Here is a 27553-nt window from a genome sequence, read left to right as displayed (position 1 = left end):
GATGTTGGCCAGGTGATGTCCACTTTCTGTTCATGTCATCATTTCCCCCTGCCATCATGGAGCTTCCCTTCAAGTCTGTAAACCATAATAAACCCTTTTTTCCCACAAGTTGCTCTTGGTGGGGTGTTTTCTGCCAGCACTGTGAACCAGACTGCAACAAAATAAAGTTGGTACTGAGAAGTGGGATCACTGCTGCTAGACACCTGTGTGGCTTTTGGCCTTTTGGAACTGTCGTGGAAGAATCTGAAATCTTGGCCTACGAGACACCTTGCAGTACTATAAGTACAGCTTGCTGGACTATTCTGGTCAGAGTTGAAGGACCTGAATGCAGAACTATGAACTGTGCAATTTGGCTTATGAGGGTAAAAAAGAGAGGCTTACTGTTATGCCCATGTCCTGAGAACTTGTGCAGGGTTGCATTGCATAGAAATGGACTGATGTGAGCAGAAGGATATGGCACGGAAATAAAATCTTTGGGTCCAAACTTTTGCCCATTCAGCTGCAATTCAAAGAGAGATTACAACTTTTGAGATTGGGCCAGCTGACCTGCATTGGGACAAGAGGAAGAATGCAGACTCTTTTGAAGCGGCCTGAATACTAAAGGAGTGTCCTATTATTCAAAGGCTGCTTTATTTCCCTCTGAATTAACAAGTTGGTAGCCTACCTGGTATTATGGAATATAACAAATGCAGGAAAGAGGATCACTGAATTTACATGCTTTTTTTTTTTTTAATTTTGGAAATGGCCATGGGCAGTGTGAGGCAGGCTTGTTGGATTTCCTGTATGGAGAACCAATGGAGCCATGAGAATGAACTGTGAGTTGCAGTAGAAACCAAGTGGAGATGCAGGACTATGGAATGGCAGTCAAGGAGAGCTGCCGGCACCAGATGAAGTTTTCTGGGACTGTGAGTAGCATAGGTGGAGGGACAGAATTGGAACTCCAGAAACTCATCACTGGATTAGAACTATCAGATATGGAGACTTGTCACTGGTTAGAGTTGTTGGACTTAGAGCTACAGAGCTTGATGTCTACCCTGTTTAAATCTTGTACTGATTGAATATTTCTTTGCTATACCCAGTGCCACCTTTTGCAGTGTGAATGTTTATTCTGTGCCATTATGGCGTTGTTTTAGTTTTATGGCTCAGTTAAAAAACCTTGGACTATGGGGATGTTTTATCAATCACTGGGATTGATAAAAATTATGGGGGCTTTTAAAGCTACAGGAATGCATTGCATTTTACATTATGTATGGTTACCAGTTTATGGGGGCCAGGGGTGGAATGTGGCAGGTTTGATTCAAGTGGTCCCCATAAACTTAGGTGTTCTGAAAGCTAGATCCCCAACTGATGGCAATTTGGGAATTAAAGACTGGAAGCAGTGTCTTGTTGGAGGCAGGATTATGGGTGTTATGACCAGTTTCCTCTTGCCAGTGTTTGGCACACTATCCTGCTGCTGTTGTCCAACTGATGTCAGTTAGGAGGTGATGTCCACCCTCTGCTCATGCCATGGTTTTCCTCTGTCATCATGGAGCTTCCCCTCCAGTCTGTAAGCCAAAATAAACCTTTTTCCCTCACAAGCTGCTCTTGGTTGAGTGCTTTCTGCCAGCAATGTGAACGTGACTCCAACACTAGCTGTGGCAGCTCACACATTTAATACCAGCACTGGGGAGACTGACAAAGAAGGATAATCACATGCTTGAGGCCAACGTGGGCTATAGAGTGAGTTCTATGTCAGCCTGGGCTAGAGTGAGGTCCTGCCTCAAAAGAAATACAAACTGATGTTCTAATTATTTTCTCCATACAATGATGGGTAGTCCCAAACACCCATTTCAGAGACCTATTATATATGGAATTAAGTTCAAACCCCTTTCTGGTCTTCCATAACTTGGCTCCAGCTTAATGTCACTTCTGAAGCTCAACTCCAGTAAAATATGTTCTCTATATCATGTAAAACTGTATTGCACTTTCTACTTTTAAGTCCTCTACACACATCAAAGGACTTACATTAACTTCCATCTAACTTTCTGAACCTCAGGCACCCATTAAAAATACTCACTTTACCACAAAGCATGGCAGTGCACGACTTCAATCCCATCACTCAGGAGACAGAGGTAGGAGGCTCACTGTGAGTTCAAGGCCAGCCGGAGACTACATTGTAAGTTCCAGGTCAGTATGGACTACAGTGAGACCCTATCTCAACAAACAAATGAAAACTCACTTTAAATCTCACATATTCTAGCTGGGTGTGGTCGTGATGGTACATGCCTTTAGTCCCAGCACTTAGAAGGCAGAGGTGAGAGGATTGCCATGAGTTTGAGGCCACCCTGAGACTACACAGTGAATTCCACGTCAGCCTGGGCTCAAGCAAGACTCTACCTTGAAAAATCAAAAAAAAAAAAAAAAAAGAGAAGAGAAGCCTGACGTGGTGGCGCACACCTTTAATCCCAGCACTCAGGAGGCAGAGGTAGAAGGATCACCTTGAGTTCAAGGTTACCCTGAGACTACAGAGCAAATTCCAGGTCAGACTGGACTAGACTGAGACCCAACCTTGAAAAAAAAAAAAAACAACAACTTCTATAATGTTTTTCAAATCGTAACGATTGTGACCATCTCTAGACCATCTCTAAATTCATACTCATTATAAACTGATAGCATAGAAACCTTTATCCTTGGAGATACCCTAAAAGATATAACCCTCTAAAGGAGTAAGGGAGGAGCACCTAAAAAGTAGGGCACTGGTGAGGGTGGGATGAGGACTAAGATTTACGGAAAATGTTTTTTCTGTCTCTGGTCTATAACTCCCAGTACCAGAGACTGTCTCACACTGAGCTGTTGTTTGGGAACCTATGAGGTTCCCAAATCAAGACAGCTTTCTGTCAAAGCACTTGATTACCACCTGAGGCTAAAGCTAAGACCCTAGTGCTGAAGACACCATATGCTAGTGACCTGGCTGGAATTCAGAAGAAAGCCAGTCCCCAGACAGCTTGTCCAGTGTTGGAAAGCACTACATGAGCTACTGGGGGAAACTGGCCAACAGTCTGAGCAAATAAACATATAAGCTACTCAGAAGCAGACACCCTGACAGGATGTACATGCCAGTGCAACAGTGGCACACAGCCTCAATAGGTAACCAATAGCTTTCTGATTGGCTAAAAGATTCGCTCAGTGTAAAGGAACTCATATCTGGAACTGGGAACCAGATCAGAATCCTATGGAGACAAAGATTATGTTCTCCATTGTCAAGCTCTCACTACTCTTTGGCTAAAAGAGGGGGTACAAACATCAAATTCTCCCTAAATTAATGTTCATCCCATTTAAACTATGCTGACTTCACTCTCCGTTGGAGAATCAGTTCTTAAAAGGTAGCAAGACTAGAGGAGATAAAGTACCCCTTGCGCTTCAGCCAAGGCAGAGCTGAAACCACAGAGGAATTGGGGAGACAAGCATGAGTGCTGCTTCCATGCTGAACCTGATAATCAGCGCCAGGATGAGGAGACAGACCCTGAGGATACTCAATACCTACCAGAAGAAGAAATCCAGAGGCTCCTAAGAGTTCATCACTGAAGTAGACGTAAAACTCACCCAACATGGCTTAGGGAAATTTGTAGATTCCCCAGACACAGCACTTGAATACTGCATAACATTTATAAGGTAACATTTACAAGGTATTACAAGATAACAAGAAAAAATGAAAAGAAAGGTAACAAATGTCTTCCTTATTTTATATTATACAGCCCTCTAAAAACGCTATTTTCCCACTGCTATCTATTAACACTTCCATCAAAAAGTATAAATATACTATAGAAAAAGACTTTTTTTGTGGTCTTTTTGAGGTAGTGTTTCACTCTAGTCCAGGCAGACCTGGAATTCACTATGCTCTCATGGTGGCTTCGAACTCAAGGCAATCCTCCTATCTCTGCCTCCTGAGTGCTGGGATTAAAGGAGTATGCCACCATGCCCGGCCTAGAAAAAGACTTTTCGGTAACAAAATCAAATGACTATCTCTTAACATAAAACCCTATGATCAGCATGTCGCCCACTGATTCACTCACTTATAAAGCAGCTATATGGTAGTCACTGTCTAAATACGGTTCACACACAAAGACAATTCCATTTTTTTGAGCTCAGTCTGATGAGAAAGACAGTTAACCATAATAATAATGCTGTAATAAACACTGACCAAATTCTAAAACTAAGTAATGGAAGCACAGAAGAGGGGTCCTGAGATGGAGGGGGACAGGTGCAGGGATAAGTTTGAAAAGATTACTGCCAGAGAAAGCAGCTAATTGGGTAAATGTGTTTGCCACAAGGAGTCTCAAAGAGAATGCTTGAAATGCACCAATATTGGCAAAGGTCAATTACCAATATTATGGGCCAAGCATAAGCAAAATAGTAACTGATGAAAGTAGGGATGAAGAAAGGGCCAGAGGTTTAAAGACTACAAATACATCATCCAAATGACACGCTAATTTCGGTTTGAGAAATATTACTGTCTTGAAACTTAACCTTTAAAACATCTTGGGGGAAAAAGGAACCATCCAGTTTACATCTCAACAATGTTCACACGTAAGTTGACAATGCCAAGAGTGAAATAATGTTCCAGCCGCATCTTCTTTTACTCACCCCTCATCCATACTCTTAAGACATGGCCACTCTTTTCTATGCCTTAGGGTTATTTTTGCCCTAAGACATTTGCACCGTTCTTCTCTACACTGGGCATGGCCAGTTCAGACAAGAGACTGGTCCCAAGTCATTTTAGTTGTCAAGAATAATAACTCATCAAGTGTCGGCATGCATTAGACCAGTAAGGATAAACAGAACTCTACATTTTACCCACTCTCCCCTCAAACTTTGCAGAAAAGTTGAGAAAACTGATGGCTTAAATTTTATCTTTGTTCCTTTCCACCTCCAGGAGTCGGTAAGACGACGTATAATGAAGTGACCAGACCTGCAGGAAAGTGTCAACCCATGTGCGCAGCTCAAACTCCACTTGTGGACAACTGGAAAGCGGAAGACAGCCGGAAACAGCAGTAGGAAGTGGAGACCGGAAGCATTTTTCCCCCTAGACGTAACTACTAGAGAAAAGCTTGGGGAGGGGGACTAGAAGCCACGCCTGCAGCTACTCAGTTCCACAACAGCCTTGGGTGAACGAAGTCGCCTGAGCGAACGAGAACGACCGACCCCGGAGCGCGAGCATCCCGCCACTGGGAGCCCGCCAAAGCCCGAGGAGTGTCGGGAAGCGCTCCTCTCTCGGTCCCGACGGTCCTCACCTCTCTGTAAATCCAGCTTGGTTTCGCGGACATAGTCGTCTGGGTTCCGGCTCAGCATTTTCACCTTCATCTTCGCGGTGCTTAATTCTCCCGGGCCCCACGAGCCCTTTCGCTCGGGCTCCGCTCCGGGGACACACAACTTCCGCCTCGTTCCGACGCTTTCCTGTCACGTGACTCGGCGGCGAGGAAGCCGGCTGGCTGTGTTGGACCCCGCGGCGCTCCGTAGTTCCGCCGGTCCAGGTTAGAAGGGGCGGTCCTTCGGCTGTCGCCCACGACCCCGTCCTACCAGCGAGTTTGTGAAGAGGGAGGGCGGGCCCTGCGGGCGGAGGCCACGCCGGCGGCCACCGCTGTCGGCGGGAGGCTCTTGCGGTCAGGCTCCGCTGTCTCGCTCACGCCCTTCTTTTCCCCCGCGTGTCGCCGCTTGGCTTCCGAAGGCCGGGGCGCCGCTTCCGGAAGTGAGCGCTCCGTGCCGGCGCGGTTGTCCTCCACGGTGGCGGCCACTGCATCTCGTCCCACCTCCGCCGCGGCCCTAGGCGCCGTGGTGTCGACGGGCCCCGAGCCCATGACGGGCCAGGGCCAGTCGGCGGCCGGCTCGTCGGCGTGGGGCGCGGTGTTCCGCCACGTCCGCTTCGAGAACCTGGTGGCCGGCGTGAGCGGCGGCGTCTTGTCCAACCTCGCGCTGCACCCGCTCGACCTCGTGAAGATCCGCTTCGCCGGTAAGAGCCTGGGCTCGCTCCTAGCGGCCGGCCCCCCCACGCATCACACTCCCCCGGAGGACGCCCGAAGCTCCCCAGCATCCCGAGCCAGAATCGACGCAGGGGTCCTCACAAACGGGCCCGGCTCTTCTCTTCCCGCACACCCGTGACTTAAGGGGGAAGGGAAATGTAGGTGAAATTCGAGAGTGGTGGGAAGAAACAATAAAAGAATCGTCACATTTGACCCTTCCGCGTGCGAGTCTCGTTCACTCTGGCAGGTGCTTTGAACTCTTAGGGCAGCCACGTGTTTGGCGACACCAACTGAAAGGAAGGTTCTGGTGCTTGGGTTGCGGCGAAGGCTTTCACCGGTAGGGAGGAACGGGTTTGAGGTACAATCTTCTTGACGGCTTATTAGTTTTTGACGTTGATACTGTGGCGTCCAGAGAAAGAAAAAAGCGGTACAAATTAGTATTATAAAAGGGGCCTGGGAAGACGGCTCAGCGGTAACAGGCTTTTGCTTGCAAAGCCTGCCAGCCCAGGTTCAATTCCCAAGCTACTCACGCAAGCCACACTCGAAAATTGAAGCGCGCACGCACTAACACACACGCAAATAAAACTTAAAAAACTAGTGTATGCCATTGAAGGTTCTGAATCTAGGATCACAGATAGTTAATGCTCAGCTCTAAAAAGTGTATCAAGTGTATTAGCGTACAGTAATGGCAATTAGCAAAGTGCTTTAGAAATTGACACCAAATTTTGCAAGAGATTATCAAACTGATTTCTTTTTTTTAAGTTTGTTTGCAAGTATAGAGAACAGAGACTGGGCACACCAGGGCCTCTAGCCCCTTCAAACGAACTCCAGATGGCTCTGCCCATAGGTACCTGCTGGTTAGGCTTTGCAGGCAAGTGCCTTAAGTGCTGAGCCATCTCTCCAGCCCTCAAAGGTGATTTGGAAACCATTTCTGGTATTTCAGTTATTATTACAAAATTAAATTCTTCTTCAAAAATTAATCTGTAGAAGTGATTTTAATAGAGTAATTTATTTACTTGATGTATGTTTCAGTATTTACAGTCTACTGGCTGGGCTACAAGCAGTAGCTAGCAAAGTTCTTACTGCTAGGAAACTTGGAGTCTAAGACTTAATTAAGACAAAATAGGAGTACAGATTATCAAGAAAATTATAGATTGCTGATAGCTGCTTGTAGGTTTCATAGCAGATTAGATCTTTTGATTTTTTCGATCATTTTTTTAAAAATTATTTTTATTAATTGAGAAGTTTATGAATATATTGGTCATATTCCCAGTCTGTTCCTTCTTATACTATGTTCCTTCTCCCCTGACCCCACTCCACTGAGGCCCCTCCTCAATGGGTTTATCTGTATTCAGATGCACCAGTTAGCCCCTGCTGGGGGGTTGGGGGCACTGCCACAGAATACACCTTCCCACCCTGTGACTCCTACATTCCTCTGCCCTTCTTCCATAATGTTCCTTGAACCTTGGAGAGCATGTTATAAGCCTCTTTGAGTGTTGAGCTCACAGCAGCCTCTGATTTGGAGATTAGATTTTCAAGTCCTCAACAGATTAATATTTTGGCAGGCAGAAAGGAGACAAGAACACATTTTATGATAGAAAGTAGGTGACACTTGTGGAGTATTTTTCTAGAAAAGATAATGCAAAGGCATATAATTTCATAGTGTTATTAATGAAGTAGCCATTCTACATTTGCAGGAGCAGTGTAATGAACTAAGAGCTTTAGATGCATTATCTCATTCACTGTCTTTGAGTTTATTGTTACCTCTCTATGCAGATACATGATAACAGAAGTTGACTAATGTGCCCAAGTCACAAGACTATAAAGATGAGACTGGGATCTGAACCCAGGCAATTTAAAACTCTCCACTTACTTGCTCTCCGTGGTACCTCTATGAATCTCAACTACCCAGTGACTTGTATATGAATAAAGAACTCCTGTATCAGCTGTCTTGCTGTCCCTCTTTGGCAGCTTTGTTTAGGAACAGAAGAGATGACAGTTGAGATTGAGTTTAATGCAGTGCTGTGAGGCAAGGCATGCCTGCAAAATGGGATTCTTGGTACCTGAGAAGATTGGTGGTCCTGAAGGGGGAGAGTAACAGGAACTAGTAAGGCTGAGGTGGTGACAGATTAGATGGCTGACTAGATAGATTAAATACCTAGGGCCAAAGCAAGGTTTATAGTAATGAAACCCCAGTATGATTGAAGTGGAGATAAGAGGAAAGCAAATAATGGATATAAAACATCAGTAGCCATTGGCAGCAGGGCTGGATAACTTGTTTTTCTACTTTTCATGTAATTGAGCCCATTGAATAAAATTACTATTCAAAGAGCCAGAAGCCCCCAACACCTCATCACTGAAGCAGACCAAAAATGAACCCAACATGGCTCAGGGAAATTTTGCAGAAGAGGGGGCGGAAAGAATGTCAGAGCCACATGTTGGGTCATGATATACAGAGACATTTATTGTACCAATAACTGTGGGCTAACTCCACAATGCATGACCCGTATACCTCAATAAGGAGGGGTCATAGGGAGGGCGTAGGTCACAGATGAGCCTAATACTGGTACCAGACTGCCTGTACTTGCAGAATAGAAAACTAATTTTAAAAAATTGAAAAAAAATTACTATCATTTATTTTTGCAAGGAGAAAGAATGGAAGCCAGAACATCTTGCCACTGTAGACAAACTCCAGATGCATGTGCCATTTTGTGCATCTGGCTTTATATGGGTACTGCGGAATTGAACCCAGGCTGTCAGCCTTTGCAAACAAGTGCCTTTAACCGCTTGATTAATGAGCCATCTCTTCAGCCCTAAAATTACTACTTAATTATGGAAGTGGAGTGTTAGTCAAAGTGTAAATTGGAGGTCCTGTGTGTCCAGCTTTGTAGAAAGAATAGACAATTTAAAAATATTTTTATTTATTTATGTATTTATTAGAATGGGTATGTCAGAGCATCCAGCCATGGCAAATGAATTCCACACGGACGTGTGCATCTGGCTTACAAGGGTCCTGGGGAATTGAACGTAGGTCCTTTGGCTTTGCAGGCAAGTGCCTTAGTGGCTAAGCCATCTCTCTAGCCCAAGAATAGAAATTTTATAAGAGAAAACTGGAGGAACTAGATTAGGAGGAAGCTTAAAATATTTAGAGAACATTCATGTGGAAAGTGAGCTGTGTATTGTAAGTTGACCCTAAACTAGGATATAAGTTGAGTTGAAATTACAGAGATGCAAAATTCAGCCATGTAAAGAGTGGCTGAGACAAGAGGCTGAATTAGAAGATATTCTTTTGTTGGGCTGATGGTTGAAGCCTGTTGAAACTTTATGAGGTAATTCTCATAAATTTTCCAGAATGTTGAGAAAGCCTGACAAAGAGGGAAAAGTAATAATTTCCTGAAACAACCCCAGCCTAAGAAGTCTGTTGAAAGATACGTGAGTTGTGAAGAATGTGAAAGGAAAAAGAACATGACTAGTCTGTAATATTAAGGAACCAAAATGGAGAGTTCAGTAATAAGACAGCACACATCAAAGTCAGTTATATATTTCAAGACCCCAGGGCATAATGAAACCAATACTTATTGAGGGTCTTGCAGTATTCCAATCATGCTTCTAAGGCCTTTTCAGGTATTGGCTCATTTAGTCCTTGATCATTTCTAAAATTAGGTACTCTTCTCCTGTTTTATAAATAAGAAAACTCAGGTGCAGAATAATCAGATAAGATTAAGACTATACTATACTTGTAAGAATTAGAATTCAAACCCAGGAAGTCTAATATGTAGCATATGCTTTTAATTTGAATCTGTGGGTGGGTAATTTGATAAGTTAAAGGGAAATTTTAAATGTTAGAAGTGAAAATAATGAACAGTTCTAGATGGTTAAGCTGCCAGATTGACATGTCTTTTATGCCCTGTAAAAGCAGTAGTTAGGGTTGGATATTAGGAGGCAGATCAGGACTAGAGATGGAGCAACTGGAGCCCAGAGACCACCCATATTGGGTGGAAAGAGTGCCTTTAAAATCCAACGGTTTGGTTGGAGAGATGGCCCAGAGGTTGAAGGCACTTGCTTGCAAAGTCTGTTGACTTGGGCTCAAATCTCCAGTGTCTACATAAAGCCAGATGCACAAAGTGATGCATACATCTGGAGTTCATATGCAGTGGCAAGAGACCCTTGCGTGTCCATTCTCATTCTCTGTCTCTGTCTGTCGGGTGAATTAATACATGAAATTTTTTTACGAAGTCAGCAGTTAAAGAGGGGCAGAGGGGAAAAGAGACCAAAGAATTTCAGTGTCAATAAAGGTAAAAACTCAAAAGGGTATGGTGGGAAAACAAGTTAAAAAAAAAGTGTTTTAGGAAGTGTTAACAATGTCAGCTGTCACTAAGCAGTCCTTAAGGAAAAGAGGACTCCCAAAGTGCACTTGAAATTCCTTAACCTGAGCATTTGAACTAATGGATAAGGCTCAAACCAAAGTGCAGTGGAGGTGAGAAAATCAGGTGGCTTTTTCATTGTCAGAAACTTAACTAGTGGGGGCAATGCTGGGGTCAAATAGGAGATGCTAAGTAATTATGGTGGGAAAGAACTGAAAGCAAGAAAAATGGAAGAAGGAAGCAGGGAGATCCATAGTGGGGGTTTTTCTCCTTCCTTGCTTTCTTCCTCCCTTAATGTAGCTGAAGCTGGCCTCAAACTCCCGATCCTCCCATCTCCCAGGTGCTGTAATTACAGGCATGACCACCATACCCAGCTAGTAAGTGAGGTTTCTAAACAGGAGTCCTAGGAAACAGGACCTGGGACAAAATTTACCTTTGCTATCCAGTTGCCTATGCACATGTTATTCAACTCAAATTTCATGAAACAATACTTGGCCTTTAATATTTGTGATATCAATTATATTACTCTATTCAGTCTTTGGTTGGTTTTTCTGCATTTGCTTTTGAAAAATGATAAAGTTCTACAGTTTGGCTCATTTGATTTCATGACCCATTTGTGATTTCTAAGTCCTGATATATTCCTGGGAGTGGTGGAACTACTTATTGAGGAAGCAGAGGCAGGAAGATAGTAAGTTCAAGGACTGCAATGTCAATTAACAATAATCTGTCTCAAAATTTAAAGAAAGGTAGGGCCGGAGAGATGGCTTAGTGGTTAATTGCTAGGCTGTGAAACCTAAGGACCTTGGATCGAGGGGTTCCATTCCCCAGTACCCATGTAAGCCAGATGCACAAGGTGGCACATGCATCTAGAGTTGGTTTGTAGTTACTGGAGACCCTGGTGCGCCTATTCTCTCCCTCTCTCCTTCTTTGTTGCTCTCAAATAAATAAATAAAAATACACAATTTAAAAAATATATATGCTTTATTTATTTGACAGAGAAAGAGAGAGAGAGAGAGAGAATGGGTGTGCCAGAGCCACCAGCCACTGCAAACGAACTCCAGATGCACGCGCCCCTTTGTGCAGCTGGCTAACATGAGTCCTGGGGAATTGAACCTGGCTTTGCAAGCAAATGCCTTAATAGCTAAGCCATCCTCCAGCCCTATAATTTTTTTTTAATGAATTTAAAAGTAATGACACCCCCTGTCTTAACTCTTAACTTTTCTCTTCAGCTTGTGTCCTTGGGCATCTTCTGGTTTGTGAGACCAGTGTTGTTAGGATAAACCTGAGGTCATTTAGACTAAAAATTAACCAAATCTTTATAGCAACTTTAATTCAACATTAGGGAGACCCTTGTTCGGGTCCTCTGTATCTCAGTAGTCTCTCTCTTTTTTTTTTTTTTTTTTTTTTGTTTCTTGATTTTCAGCCTTCAAATTCACTCTACTTGTGAACATCACAATTTCTTTTCTAAAGCATATATTTGATTATTTTGAACACAATTGGACACAAATATGAGAAATAGAAGGTGTGGAGATGGGTAGTGTTTATAGTTAAGCCTACTTGCTACATAACAAAATACCACAGGCAGTGTGGCTTAATTTTTTTTCTCACAGATCTGAGGACTGAGAGTCCAAGACCAAGGTGTTAGCAAGGTTGGTTTCTAATGAGGACCCTCTCAGCTTGCAAATGACTTAGCTCTTTGAAGGCCCTGTCTCCAGATGCAGCAATGCTGAAAATTAATCCCTGCTCTTTTGCAAGTCTAATCCCATACCATCTCTTCCTGCTGCCCCGCCAGACCAGCACTTCTGCTGTACCAAATCCCCAGTATTCCTCCCCAAATTGCCTGGTGTCATTATGCTTCCCTGTATTTTCTGCAGCTATAACCTAAGTAGCAATAAACTCTTCTCTCCTGCTCCTAGAAACAAGCTCCTAATTATTATAACCTATTTATATTAGTTGTCACACTAAGGATTAGTAACTTCTCAAAATAATTGAGCATTAGTTTATGCCTGTTGTGGTGGTTTGAATCAGGTGTCCCCCGTAAACTTTGGTGTTCTGAGTGCTAGGTTCCCAGATGATGGAGATTTGGGAATTAATGCCTCCTGGAGGGAGTGTATTGTTGGGGGCAGGCTTATGGGTATTATAGCTGGTTTCCCCATGCCAGTGTTCAGCACACTCTCCTGTTCCTATTGTCCATCTTATGTTGGCCAGGGGGTGATGTCCACCCTCTGCTCATGCCGTCATTTTCCCTTGCCATCATGGAGCTTCCCCTCGAGCCTGTAAGCCAAAATAAACCTCTTTTTCCCACAAGCTGCTATTGGTTAGGTGATTTCTATCAGCAGTGCGAACCTGACTTCAACACCTGTGAAAAACAAAGGTGCTTTATTTTGCCTCCTATCCCACGAGAGAAACCATTGTGAGCTTACTACTGAGAAAACTGAAGGAAGTTTGTATAGCAGAGTAAGAAAAGCATCAGTAATGTAAAATACATTACAAAGCATTTCTCAAAAGACTGTCACTCTGCTACCTAAAACTTACTATTATGCCTGTTTATAAAGGAAGATTCTGAATCTCTGAGAGGCTAAGACCATATACACAGCCGTTTTACAAAGCCCAGTGCACTTTAATCCCATTTTAGAGTGGAACATTGGCAAGTTAATGATGAAAGAAACTGGCTTTTCCACCTTTGCCTGCAAGTGATAAACAGTAACGAATCTTCTGTGCCAGGCGCTATTACACACAGTAACAACAAGGGATTAGTAAACTGGGCATGCTTATACCTTTTGACCCATTAAATTTCATTTATAATACTTAGTGCTTGAGAAATAATGAAAATACACATAAATGGTTCTGCAGGATGTTCTTTGGAAAACTTTATTAGCAAAAAGATGAGAAAACTAATGAGAGGGCAGCGGGGAGGGTGATGAATTAAAATAAGGTATAAATGACATGTATGAAAATGCCACAATGAAACTCATTCCTCACATGATGATTTAAAAACAAAAGTGAGAGGCTAGAGAGGTAACAAGCATGAGGACTTGAATTTGATCCCCCAAACTGGCTTCCTGAAGCTGGCCAGTCATTCTAGTCTGACTAGGTGAGTTCTAGGCCAATGAGAGAGTTTTCTCAAAAAAAAAAAAAAAACCCTGGCATGGTAGCGCATGCCTTTAATTCCAGCACTTGGGAGGTAGAGGTAGGAGAATTGTCATGAGTCCTAGGCTACCCTGAGACCCCAGAGTGAATTCCAGGTCATCCTGAGCTAGAGTGAAATCCTACCTCGACAAAAGTGAACGCAGCTGAATAGATGGCTCAGTGATTAAAGGCTCTTGCTTCCAAAGTCTGCTTGCCCAGGTTCAATTCCACAGCATATAGGTAAAGCTAGACACAAAAAGTGGTGCGTGTCTGGTGGCAAGAGACCTTGGCTTGCCCATGCATGCATATAAATCAATAAATATATTTGAATTTTAAAAATGAAATCTGAGCTGGGTGTGGCTCATGCCTTTAATCCCAGAGGATCACTATGAGTTTGAGGCTACCCTGAGGTCAGCCTGAGCTACAGTGAGATCTTACCTCAAAAAAAAAAAAAAAAAAAGAAAAAGAAAAGAAAGAAATTTGGGGCTGGAGAAATGGCTTACTGATTAAGGCACTTGCCTGTGAAGCATAAGGACCCAGGTTTGATTCCCCAGTACCCACATAAGCCAGGTGCACAAGGTGGTGCATGTGTCTGGAGTTCATTTGCAGTGGCTGGAGGCTGTGGTGTGCTCATCCTCCCCCCACCCTCTCAAATAGATAAAATAATTTTTTCAATGAAAATTGGCAGTTAAAAAAGTAAGCAGCTCCTAAGAAATGACACCTCCTGAGATTGTCTTCTGGTGCACACAAAAGATGAGAAGTAATTCACATATCAAAGAGAGTAATGAATATGTAAATAATAGAATATCTATGAGAGGGCTGGAGAGATGGCTTAGAGGTTTAGGTGTTTGCCTGCAAAGCCAAAGGACCCAGGTTCAAATCCCCAGGACCCACATAAGCCAGGTGCACAAAGTGGTGCATCCATCTGGAGTTCATTTACAGTGGCTTGAGGCCCTAGAATGCCCATTTCTCTCTCTCCCTCTGCCTCTTTCTCTCTGTCTCTCTCAAATAAATGAATAAAAATTTGAAAATTTAGGTTCATTCCCATCGGGTGTAGCTTAAAAAAAAGAAAAGAAGAATATGAGATAGAAAACTAATTTCTTAAATCCTTGGGTTTTTGTTATTTTGGTTTTTCAAGGTAGGGTTTCACTGTAGTCCAGGTTGACTCATTTTTTTAAATCTTATTTTTGAAATCAAATCACAAGGACAATCCTTACAAGCGAGTAAGGAAAGCAACAAGCAAAAGTATATACAGTAAATTTCACTTTTTTGTTATATTCTGGTATAATGTAGAATAAGCAGTATAATAAAGAATATTCCCTATTTTTGAGGTATTTAATATTCTACTTCCAGTGCCAAAGGACTTCTCAATAATAAAGTAGTCATTACTATTGCATTATTCCTTGTAGTTTTCCTATAACCTGATCACAGGCTCTGAAGCATCCCTTATACCCCTAAATTACTCTGTTTTGAATTTGCCTTCCATTTCCTGCAGAGACATGGAAAATAGTCCACATTTAGCCAGATGTGGCACAGGCCTATAATTCCAGCACTGAGGAGGCTGAGGCAGGAGAACTTTGAGTTCCAAGCCAACCTGCTCTGTATATATAGCAAGACCTGCTATTTATATAGCGCGCGCGCACACACACACACACACACACACACATCATCATCATCATCATCATCTTTACTATTATTTTTCAAATTAAATTACTAGCTAGGCATAGGGGAATAAACCTTTAATCCCAGCAGTTGGGAGGCAGAAGTAGGGAGATCAACATGCATTTAAGGCCAGCCTGCAACTACGTAGTAAATTCCAGGTTAGTCTGGGTTAGAGTGAAACCGTACCTTGGAAAAAAAAGAAAAAAAGCAACTACTACTTGAAAACTTACAAGTGTTTTAAAGTAGGATGATGTCAGTGTCAACTGAGAGATACAGCAGATAGGTCCAAGAAAGCTCTTTGCTATAGTATAATATAATATAGTATTGTATTGCATATTAATAAGGGGGTCAGGAAAGGAGGAAGGTTCAAGGATGGTCCCCAGGTGTCTGGCATGAGAATCTATGTAAATGATAGCATTATTTATGGAACTGTAGAATAAGAACAGCTTTGGAAGAAGAGGGAAAACCAGTTCAAGTTTTTAATGTATTTATTTATTTGACAGAGAAGGGGGGGGGCGAAAGAGAGAGAATGGGCGCATCAGGGCCTCCTGCCACTGCAGACAAACTACAGACATGTGTGTCCCCTTGTACATCTGGCCAGTGTGGGTCCTGGGGAATTGAACCTGGGTCCTTTGGCTTTGTAGGCAAACGCATTAACCGCTAAGCCATCATACCAGCCCATAGTTCAGTTTTAGGTATGTTCAAATGAAATACTTTTCTTACTCTATATTCTGATTTGGGTGTGTCTATGTTGGGGAAGGTAGAAGAATTTCCAGGGAAAAAGATCAGCCTGGCCTCCATATTGCTTTCCTGTTACTACTCATATCTTGCTAACGTCTTTGAACGCCTATATAGCTTATTGAGTAATATCTTTGAACATTTAGGGCCAAAATCTCCAATATCTACAATAAAGATTAAAAAGAGTCTTAGGCTGTTTAAGACCTAATCTAGGGCTGGAGAGACTGAGCAGTTAAAGGCACTTGCTTGAGAAGCCTGGTGGCCTGGGTTAAGAACACCAGTACCCACGTTAAAGCCAGATGCACAGTGTCTGGAATTTGTTTGCAGTGGCAGGAGATCCTGTCACATCCATTATCTATGTCTTCTTACAAATAAGTAAATTTAGAAAAAGAGCTAATCTAGTAAATAGAATTTTTGGTATCTTCTTAATACTATGATAAATTTATGAATGTACTAATTTTAAAGTATTGAATATCCTAAAAATAATTTTCGATACCTAAGAAGATTTTTCTTTGGAGGGTGTTTCCTGGATGGACCCAGTGTGTCATATCTGTGATTATATGTCTTTGAGCTAGAGCTTTGTTCTTACCTAACTCTGTCTCCAATGCAGTGAGTGATGGACTGGAAGTAAGACCAAAATATAAAGGAATTTTACATTGCTTGACTACCATTTGGAAAGTTGATGGACTACGGGGACTTTATCAAGGAGTAACCCCAAATGTATGGGGTGCAGGTTTATCCTGGGGACTCTACTTTTTCTTGTGAGTAAATCTGGGAGATCTTATAGTATTAAAAAGAATTTTCTTTAACCCCAGCATTTGGGAGGCAGAAGTAGGAGGATCACTATAAGTTCAAGGCTACCTTGAGATGGCTAGAGTGAGTCCCTACCTCAAAAAACAAAACAAAAAGGAATTTTGTTTTTAGTGATTTTCTCTATAATTTTTTCATGTGTTATATATGACGAGTCATTTACTAAGTTTCTCTAATTTATAAGGATCAGAAAGCAAAATGGCCTGTTTCCTTATCTATCAGCAGTTATTGGAGGCATTTGGTCTGGAAAAAAGTTTGTATTTGGAAGAAGGTGAAGGGATGAGATGGAAAAATAATTGTACAAAAGCCTTTTCTTCAAGGTGAACTTAGAAAGGTTGAAGTGCTCAACCTTTGGGAGCTGAACACCAACTAGAAGAGAGCTTTTAATTTTTGTTAAAGTTATTTGTGAAGAACAACAGCTAACTGCGTCATTCACAGTGAAATTGTAAGGCATCTCTAGGATTGCTTGTGACCATAACTACTGTTTTTGCATTTCTAATAGTCAAAATAAACAAGAAAAAGATGAACAATGATAGTTTATTAATCTTGTTAAGTGCTGCAGAGACAAGGAACATTACACTTTTTTTTAAAATTTTTATTAACATTTTCCATGATTATAAAATATATCCCATGGTAATTCCCTCCCTCCCCACCCCCACACTTTCCCATTTGAAATTCCATTCTCCATCATATTAACTCCCCATTACAATCATTGTAATTACATATATACAATATCAACTTATTAAGGGTCCTCCTCCCTTCCTTTCTCTTCCCTTTAGGAACATTACACTTTTTAAAAATGAATCCATAAATTTTAATATTTTTAATATCAAAAATAAAGGTCATTTAAATAATTTTTTTTCTCCATGATAAGAGATTAGTTCCAAAATACCCCACAAATAAAAAAATTTTACAAATACAGAAGTATCATGACATAGCTACATACTTACCCTCAGCCAGAATACTAAAGATGGCTTATGGAAATATAGTTGATGTAATGAAGTTGGATAGACAAGAGGGACAAACCTTGGAGTACCTTTAAGAACATGTACCACAAATGATCCCTGTTGGGAATAAAAAGTAAAGACCAGCTTGCTGAAAGAGTTTGAGATATAGTCCTCTGGACATCTTACTTGAACTGCCCATCATCTTCCTAGCTTACTCATCTCCTATTCCTTCACTTGTCAGAAGCCATCACTATTTGAAATAACTCCTATTGCATTCCTCTGGAAGAAACCACAGGAAGCTCCTGTAGCAAGCCTATTCAGCTTATTGAGGACATGAGAGTGTAGCACAGAGCATCATTACACTGCAGTGGAGGGAGGAGCATGTGCTGCTACCATGAGTGCGCCCGACACTGGAAACTGAATCCGTGAATGCAGAAGCTTTTCTGTGTTTAACAGACGGTATTTTTAGGAAACATCAGTACCTGGTACATTTGCCTTTTTTCCTTTGTATCGTATTTTGCTTGATCTCATAAAATTTTTAGTAGTGCCCCAGCAAATCTTAAGATTAATTTTGTTTAAAATTCAGTTTTGTACTTTTGTTATTTTTTACTATTAAGACAAATATAGATTAGTGAAATAATGTATATGTACACCCACACATAATACTTTATGAACTTGAGTTGTAAAGGTTCTCCAAGAGAGTTTCTAAAGAGAAGCCATATAATAAAAGGTTTATGTAATAAGAATTTCTATATTAGAACAGTGTGTTTTATGTTAAAATTTATTGATAAAGTTTGAAAAGTTTTATTCAGCTGAAATCTTTCAAGGGGAGAATGGAAATTGGAGTTAAAGAAATTGGGGCATGGTTGTTACATAGCTGTGATCAAGCACTTGGAAGGTAGAAGCAGGAAAACAGGAGTTCTAGGTCATTCCTTAATTGTATGCCACTATAGTCCTTGTTAATCTGTTAGAAATATCCACTGCAGCCCGGCATGGTGGCACATGCCTTTAATCCCAGGCAGAGGTAGGAAGATCACTGTGAGTTCAAGGCTGCCCTGAGACTACATAGTGAATTCCAGGTCAGCCTGGGCTAGAGCAAGACCTTACCTCAAAAAAAAAAAAAAAAAAAGAAATATCCACTGAACATTTATCTTTTATCTGTGAGAAAGCCAAATACCATTCATGAACATGGCATGTATTAACCGGTTGGGTGCCTCTTTGGTCTTGTCTGTCCTTCCCATTTTCTGCATTACTACATATTTCACATCAATTTTCTTGTTATTAAGCTGGATGTGTGATTTAAATATTTTAAAATATTAAATAAGTTTAATATGTAAATAATTTTAAATTATTAAACTATTACTAGACATATTCTTTCATAGGGTTAAGTGTAATCTTACTATAAAACATTTCTAGTATATCCTCCCTTAAATGAGTTTATTTTAATGATTCATTGGGCACTGACTTAAACTTTTGGAATAGTGTTAATAAGTTACACTTTGAAATAGACTTTGTTTTGTTTTGTTTAGATTTTTTTCCATGTAGCTCAGTCTGGCCTTGAACTTGCTATGTAGCCTAGGATAACCTTGAACTCCTGATTCTCCTGTCTCCACCTCTCCAGTGCCAGGGTTACAGATGTGCGTCATCGTGCCTAGCTAAAATGGACTTTATTGCTTTATGACACCTGTTAAGTTAAACTGTGTTTAATTTTTTAGTTACAATGCCATCAAGTCATATAAGACAGAAGGCAGAGCTGAACAGTTACAGCCAACAGAATACCTTGTGTCAGCTGCTGAAGCTGGTAAGCAGTGTGTAAGACATATAAAGCATCTTCCTCTGTGTGACAGCGGTTGAGACATGGCCTTCCGTATGCTACCTACGCTTGCCTTGACCTTCATATGTACACCAGGCTGGCGTTAAACTTGCACTCTTAAAGAAAAAGCCGGGCGTGGTGGTGCACGCCTTTAATTCCAGCACTTGGGAGGCAGAGGTAGGAGGATGACTGTGAGTTTGATGCTTCCCTGAGACTCCATAGTGAATTCCAGGTCAGCCTGGGCTAGAGTGAGACCCTACCTTGAATAAATAAACAAACAAACTTGCAACTCTGCCTCACCAAGCTGGATTACTTTTTATTTGCTTCCCCCATGCCTTAAACACTAGAGATTCAAATGTGCTCATTTGACTATATTAATCAGCCATGGTGTGTAACTTGTAAGCAGGGTTTTTTTTTGTTGTTGTTTTTTTTTTTTTTAGTTTTTCGAGGTAGGGTCTTGCTTTAACCCAGGCTGACCTGGAATTCATCTCAGGGTGGGCTTGAACTAACAGCAATCATCCTACCTCTGCCTTCCAAGTGCTGGGATTAAAGGCGTGCACCACCACACCTGACAGCAGGGTTTTTTTTTTTTTAATTACTCTGTCTACATTAAGAATATTTTGTTTAATCACTAAGGGTGTTAAGGTTTAGAAAAGATAAAAATCCCTCGTAGATTAAGATGATTTGAAGCCAGGTGTGGTGATGCATGCCTTTAATCCCAGCACTTGGGAGGCATAGGTAGGAGGGTCACCCTGAGGCTACATGGTGAGTTCCAGGTCAGCCTGCGCTAAAGTGAAACCTTACCTCGAAAACCACCCCCCCAAAAAGATAATTTGGTATTTTGTTTTTGTTTAGTAGAAACTTTGTATGGATGCATCATGTGTTAGCACCATCATTCCTCTCTTCCCTGCCTCCTCTCCCTTGAGGGCCCTCCTTAGTGGAATTGCTGGTATTCACCATGGAGTATATTATGTATAATTTCAATTTTCAAGTTACATAACTTAGTAGCTTTATTTCTTTACTCTTGTAAGGATACTTGCCAGAAGGAAGAACAAAATAATACCCATAAGTGTTTATAAATCTTATTCTGATACCTTGCACACCTTGGTTTCTTAATGTTTACTGATAACTTTTTAACTCTCTTAATTCTTATGGCAAGCAAGGACCTGAATCATAATAGGTCGTTTTGGCTTTGTTGTTGTTCTTTTGAGGTAGTTTCTCACTCTAAAACAGCCTGGCCTTGAACTCATAGCAGTCCTCCTATCCTAGCCTCCTAGATGCCCAGTTTAAAGGCATGTGCCACCATACCCGGCCCATGATAGGTATTGGAATGTATTTGTTAAGACTCTTTAGGAAAATCAGCAAATGAGAAACTTAACCAGACGAAAATTGGAGGTAGGGAGGCTAGATAGACAGTTTTGAGACAAAGTGTCATATACCCCATGCTGACCTCTAACATCTGATCTTCCTGTTTCCACCTTCCAACTGCTGAGACAATGGGCATGTCAACCATCAGCACATGAAATTGTTACAAAATTGTCACTTTCTGTAAAGATTATAAAATATGATTCATTACATTACATGGTTACATGTTGAGGTATAGTGGCTGCTTTGAATGGATTTGAGGAATATTGTGAAGGAGTGAGGTGGACATATGTGTGCATGCAGAATATTAAATTAAAGCACAGGCCTTATCTCTATCTCTCTCTCTCAAATAATAAAATATTTTAAAATAAATAAATAAATATGGGCTGGAGAGATAGCTTAGTGGTTAAGGGGCTTGCTGGCAAAGCCAAAGGACCCAGGTTCGATACCCTGGTGGTGCATGTGTTTGGAGTTCATTTGCAGTGGCTAGAGGCCCTAGCTTGCCCACTCATTCATTCATTCTCTCTTTCTCAAGTAAATAGATAAATAAGATGTTTAAAAATAAATAAATAGCCGAGTGTGGTGGTGCACGGTACGAGGACCACCATGATTTCAAGGCCACCCTGAGACTACATAGTGAATTCCAGGTCAGCCTGAGCTAGAGTGAGACCCTACCTTGAAGAAAAAACAAGAAAAATAAATAAATAAATAAATAAATAAATAAATAAATAAAGCATGGTTCACTTCCCCAAACCCTCGGCCCTTCTCACTTGTGCTGCTGCTATTAAAATTGTAACTCCTTCCTATTTAGTCCTAGCTAGGTCACAGGAGTGGGTACATCTTTGCTATCTCCCCAAAAGGAAAGTGTTTCACATTTTCATCTCCTTAACTTACCTGTCACTAAACACATAAGCAACGTTTTTGTTTTTAGATTTATTTTATTTATTATTAGAGACAGAGAGGGAGAGAGTGTGCATGAGAATGGGTGCTCCAGGGCTTCTAGCTGCTGCAAACGAACTCCAGATGCATGTGCTATCATGTGCATCTGGCTTATGGGGGACCTGGAGAATCAAACCTGGGTCCTAGACTTCTCAGTCATGCGCCTTAATTGCTAAGCCATCTCTCCAGTCCTTGCGCAACTTTTTGACCACCAAAAGCTAGATCTACCTTTTGTAATCTAGGCTGTGCTCAGAGGCCACAGCTCTCTGTTTAGGTACTGCTCCTGTTCCATATGTAAAACTTCTTGTTTATTCCTTTAGAATGCCTATGTTCAATTAATTGAAATTGCATTAGTCCTAGTTTCTTAACTAAATTTAATCTCATACCTCAGTTTTTGATTAGGTAGGCACTTTTTATATGTAAACTGTTTAAAAACTAGTTTCTGTGTGCTAGACTATTCTCAATTTGGATTAAGTGAGATAGTATCTGTATGCTGAGTAATCCTCTTCAAATTTAATTTTAGGAGCCATGACCTTGTGCATTACAAACCCATTATGGGTGACAAAAACTCGCCTTATGTTACAGTATGGCGGTGTTGCTAGGCTACCACACCAACAGTATAAAGGAATGTTCAATACACTTGTGAAAATATATAAGTATGAAGGTCTACGTGGATTATACAAGGTAACAAATATATTTTGAATAACTGAATATTGTAATTTACATTGGGTCTTGATTTTGCTTTTGTCATGAGGTTGTTCTGTTTGTTTTTTGAAACAAGTTCTTAAATGTAGCTTAAGCTGGCCTTGAATTTTCATTTCAGTCTTCAGAATGCTGGGAATATAGGCATGTATCACCATTCCTGAAGTTTTTGTTTTTAGTATATTGATTTTTGTGTATCCCTCCTGAATGACACATATTTCATTCAAAAAATAAGCCAAAATTATGTAAGAATGGAATCAGTTTATAATACTGAGATTATACTTTTAGCTATGTATATTCATTGTCAAAATGTGTCTTCATGATGCTGATGAGTATGAAACCTAGAATAACACCAAAAGAAAGTATCCCCTTGCCTATTTGTAGTTTGTTATCGTAGTCCTAAGCATTGATTGCAGTATATTTCTTCATAGTGGCAATAAGATGGGTTTACTGGTTTGATAACTCATGATAGTTACTTTTGTGTCACTGTAGTCACAATACCTGACAGAAACAGCTTAAAGAAGAGAGAATTTATTTTGGCTCACAGTTTCAGAGGTGTCATTCAATCGGGGAAGGTGTAGAGCAGCAGCCCAGTGCATAGTATATAGCAGGGCGGGAAACAAGAAGAAATGTTAGTGCATGGCTGGTTTTTTTCCTTTTTCTCTTTTTATTTAGTGCAAGCCCCCAGCTTACAGAATGTGTCATCTGTGTTCAGGTGGTATCTATTCCCTTAGTTAATCCATTCTGGAAATACTTTTACAAACATACCAACAGGTGTACCTCCCAGTTAAGTTGATAGTGAAGATTAGCCAGCACACCCCTTTTTCTTTATCCCCCACCACCTTTTGCTTATTCCCATACAAAAATGTACTGGGTCTGGAGAGATGGCTCAGAGGTCATGGACACCTGTTTCCAAAGCCTGCTATCCTGGGTTTGATTCTCTAGTACCCATGTAATGCCAGATGTACAAAGTGGCATATGCATTTGGAATTCATTTGCAGTGACAAGAGGCCTTTGTGTGCCCAAACACCTTCACTCAGTCTCCCTCTCTCCATCTCTTTCTCTCTCAAATAAATAATTTTAGAAATTATTTAGGCTATACATTGTTTTAAATCCAAATTAAATACCTTGAACTTATTTTGTTTTTTCAAGACTCATGCAATAGCTTAGCAAATCAATGAAACTAGCCAGGCATAGTGGCACATGGCTTTAATTCCAGCACTTGGGAGGCAGAGATAGGAGGATTGCTATGGATTGAGGCTACCCTGAGACTACATAGTGAATTCTGGGTCAGCCTGGGCTAGAATGAGACCCTACCTTGAAAAAAAAATGAAATTAATGTTAAGTTTCTAGAATTACATCATTTATTGAATTTTCAGTTTGTTTGTTTGTTTGTTTTGTTTTTTCTAGGAAGGGTCTTAGCTCTAGCCCAGGCTAACCCAGAATTCACTGTGTAGTTTCAGGATGGCCTTGAACTCATATAATTCTCCTACCTCTGCCTCTTGAGTGTTGGGAAATTCTTGTATTTTCTTTTTTTTTTTTTTTAAATACTTTTTTTGTTCATTTTTTTATTTATTTATTTGAGAGCGACAGACATAGAGAGAAAGACAGATAGAGGGAGAGAGAGAGAATGGACGCGCCAGGGCTTCCAGCCTCTGCAAACAAACTCCAGACGTGTGCGCCCCCTTGTGCATCTGGCTAACGTGGGACCTGGGGAACCGAGCCTCGAACCGGGGTCCTTAGGCTTCACAGGCAAGCGCTTAACCACTAAGCCATTTCTCCAGCCCTCTTGTATTTTCTTTAATCACCTCTTGCTTATTCTTTTTGAATACCAATGTGTCATTCTTTATTTTCTTAACTAAATTTAATCTCTTACATCTTAGTCCTTTTTAAAAAATATTTTTATTTGAGAGAGGATGGATGCACAGCCAAGTCCTTCTACTGCTCCAAAGGTTCTGCAGATGCATGTGTCACTTTGTGTCTGGCTTTGCATGAGTACCAGGGCTGTCAGGCTTTGCAAGCAAGTGCCTTTAACTGGCGTTCCATCTCCCCTGCCAGCGTCCCAGTTCTTGGCAGTGTGGGTTGTCTTCATGTTCATATGCATACTGTTTAAAGGAGAGCTAACATTTGAAAGTCTTAACAACTTAAAAAGTAAAGTAAGAGCTGGAGAGATGGCTTAGCGGTTAAGAGCTTGCCTGTGAAGCCTAAGGACCCTGGTTCAAGGCTTAATTCCCCAGGACCCATGTTAGCCAGATGCACAAGGGGGCGCACGCGTCTGGAGTTCATTTGCAGTGGCTGGAAGCCCTGGCGCGCCCATTCTCTCCCTCTCCCTCTCTCTCTCTCTCTCTCTCTCTCTCTCTTTCTCTTTGCTTCTTTCTCTGTCTGTAGCTCTCAAATAAATAAAATGAACAAAAAAAAATTTTTTAAAGTAAAATAAAAGACTATACTGTTTTTAACCCCACATAAAAATGTGATTTATTAAAAATTTAAATGAATTTGCTTAAAATACTATGCAAAAAGGAGAGAAAAAGATTAAGTATAATATATCTCCCATTAGAAGTTGTTAATTTTGCCTTTGTTAATAATTCTCTTCCAGGGATTTGTTCCTGGGCTGTTTGGCACATCTCATGGTGCCCTTCAGTTTATGGCTTATGAATTGCTGAAGGTGAAGTACAACCAGCATATCAGCAGATTACCTGATGCTCAGCTGGTAAGCTGATGCTTTGAGAAGCAGTGTTTGCTTTCATGGGAATTAATAGGGAGTTTTGTTTTTGTTTTTTTAATATGCTTACTTTGCAATATTGCTGTGATAATGAGTACTCTACCACTAGTTTAACTATGGTTAAATATTTTGTAAGTGCATGACACAGATGTTAAAAATAGGGCCCCATATCAAATAGACCTCATGCTAAAGAGAGGACAGTTATTTCTCAAATGTTCATTTAAATGTGTTTTCTTAAAACTTATTTCTGTATTTTTAAAAAAATCCTGTCTAAAGAAAACCAATGTTGTCATTTTAGAGCACACCTGAATATATCTCTGTTGCAGCACTATCCAAAATATTTGCTGTAGCAGCAACATACCCCTATCAAGTTGTGAGAGCCCGTCTCCAGGATCAGCACGTTATTTACAGTGGTGTAACGGATGTGATCTCAAAGACATGGAGGTGAGACCACGTGAAACATTAGAATTGTTCTGGTGAACTACCTTACATATCTTGGGCTATCTGTTTGCTGTGACTGAAACAGCTAATTGTCCCTTCTTTCCCATTTTAGTGTACATGTGACAATAGCTATGCCCCTGAGCCTTGATATTTTTGTTTTGTATATTAGACTCAGCTAACACAATGTTGGTATAAAAGTGAAATGCTTGAAAATCCTTAAAGAATTAACAGAAAATAACTTAAGTGTCAAAATGTTTGGTTAGCAATGGAATTTGAGAAGTCCGAAACCTATAGTACCTTTGAAGAGGCCCATACCTGCTACTGACCACATACTTCTGCACATGCTTTTCTCTGTGTGTGGAAGAGAAACTTGTTTTCAGGGTAAGATTAAATTATTACAGGTAGACCTCCCATATTTCCCTTTATTTTGAAAGGCCTGATAAGAATGTTTAACTTTAATTTACGGAAATACTGATTACAAATGTACATGATGAATTCTAGGCCTTACTCCATAGTATAGACATTAAGGAAATAAAATTTGATTTTTACGTATGCTATATTTTATGTATCACTTGTATAAGCTATGAAAGTTTTGGTATTGTAAGACAGTGTCTTGCTGTATACCTTGGAAGACCTTATACTTGGTAACTGGTATCTTGCACTGGCCTGTAACTTGTGGCAGTCCTCCTACCTCAGCCTTCTGAGTACTGATATTACAGACCTGAGCCTAGCTTCTATGAGATGTTCAGTGCCTGTCGTTGATTAGTTAAAACTCCTGCATGTTTGTCCGTATAAAAGCATTTGAACAAAGGTTAATTCAAAGTGCTTTTCAGTAAAGTTTTAAGGTGTTCCTACCCATTCTTCCTCAGTTTATAAAAGAAATATAAATGATTCATAAACTATATTATGTCAAAACATTGTACATGAACTTAAATCTATGTTTAACTAGAATAAAGTTGACTGCTTGCTTATTCCATGCCCTGCATTAGTCAAACTTCGATCCTATGTTTGTGCTTGCTATCTAGGAAATTAAGCATGTGTCTCTTTCTCCCTCTAAAGGAAAGAAGGCATCAGTGGATTTTATAAAGGAATTGCCCCCAATCTGATTAGAGTGACTCCAGCCTGCTGTATTACTTTTGTGGTATATGAAAACGTCTCACATTTTTTACTCAACCTTAGAGAAAAGAAAGTAAGCTAAAAGAAGATAAGTCCAGTGTATCTGCCCAAGGCAGCAAGAAGTTCTTTGTGTCTGAGACCCAAAACTCAGAATACTGCACAGCAATGTGGTTCATAATCAAAATTTGTCTTTCATCATCAGAAGTCAATGAACTGCTAAGTCATTGCAACGTTTCATTTGGGCTTCTTCATATATGAGAGCTTGCTTATCTCTGCCTATAATAGCTACTGTCGACATTTTGTTAAAACTGAGAGCAAGTAAATAGATGTGATGTTGTTCATGTTCTGAATTTGTTTGCCTGGATTGGCTTTGAAACTGACCTTTGTGCAATAGGGAAGAAATGGCTTCTCCTCACAAGAATGATATTTTTCCAGAGGCTTTTCTATAATTTGAAATGCAATTCTGGACCCAGGTTTTTGTTTGTTTGTTTTAGGTAGTGTGATTAGAATTTATGAAATCTGAGGGACTTGGGAGATAAATAATGCACTTAACACACAACTCTGAGTACAGATCCCCAGACTCCATAAAAGAAAACTGGAAGTTTTGGCAGGCTTCTGTGATCTCAGTGCACCTAGAGTGTGAGAAGAAAGGTAGAGACGGGAAAATTTCCTGAAATCTCATTAACGGAGCAGTGAACAATGAGAGATCTGTGCTCCTTTAAGGAGGAAGATAAGGACTGATCCAAGTTTATCTTCTGACTCCCACACATTAAATACACAACAAATAAATTAATTAAAAGATAGAATTT

The 27553-nt window shown here is 40.7% G+C and overlaps 2 protein-coding genes across 2 annotated transcripts in view; one reads left to right on the top strand and one right to left on the bottom strand.

Moving 5' to 3' along the window:
* The window catches only part of Dcaf13 (DDB1 and CUL4 associated factor 13), a 46419-nt gene extending 40986 nt beyond the window's left edge, over positions 1-5433 (bottom strand). The window contains exon 1 of the mRNA XM_045143960.1: positions 5271-5433. Coding sequence (XP_044999895.1) covers positions 5271-5340 — 70 coding nt within the window. The 5' untranslated portion in view covers positions 5341-5433. The remainder of the gene's footprint in view (positions 1-5270) is intronic.
* Positions 5434-5533: 100 nt separating this feature from the next.
* On the top strand, positions 5534-27094 carry Slc25a32 (solute carrier family 25 member 32). Its single transcript, XM_004663021.2, has 7 exons — positions 5534-5986; positions 16500-16650; positions 19362-19447; positions 22287-22447; positions 25062-25175; positions 25486-25631; positions 26688-27094. Exons 1-7 carry the CDS (start codon positions 5833-5835, stop codon positions 26824-26826), a joined length of 951 nt encoding a protein of 316 aa, XP_004663078.1. The 5' UTR covers positions 5534-5832; the 3' UTR covers positions 26827-27094.
* The last annotated feature ends 459 nt before the right edge of the window (positions 27095-27553 follow it).

Source organism: Jaculus jaculus, chromosome 2 (assembly GCF_020740685.1).
Source record: "Jaculus jaculus isolate mJacJac1 chromosome 2, mJacJac1.mat.Y.cur, whole genome shotgun sequence".
NCBI classification, from domain to species: domain Eukaryota; kingdom Metazoa; phylum Chordata; class Mammalia; order Rodentia; family Dipodidae; genus Jaculus; species Jaculus jaculus.
The sequence above is the reverse complement of the archived record's forward strand: the minus strand, read 5'-3'. Positions and strand labels throughout refer to the sequence as shown.

Bases quoted from the DNA above. Each gene is read 5' to 3' on its own strand.
- Slc25a32 (XM_004663021.2), top strand. From the start codon at position 5,833: ATGACGGGCCAGGGCCAGTCGGCGGCCGGCTCGTCGGCGTGGGGCGCG. The intron at 16,651-19,361 runs GTGAGTAAATCT...TTAATTTTTTAG, and splicing joins TGGGGACTCTACTTTTTCTT to TTACAATGCCATCAAGTCAT. The intron at 19,448-22,286 runs GTAAGCAGTGTG...ATTTAATTTTAG, and splicing joins TGTGTCAGCTGCTGAAGCTG to GAGCCATGACCTTGTGCATT.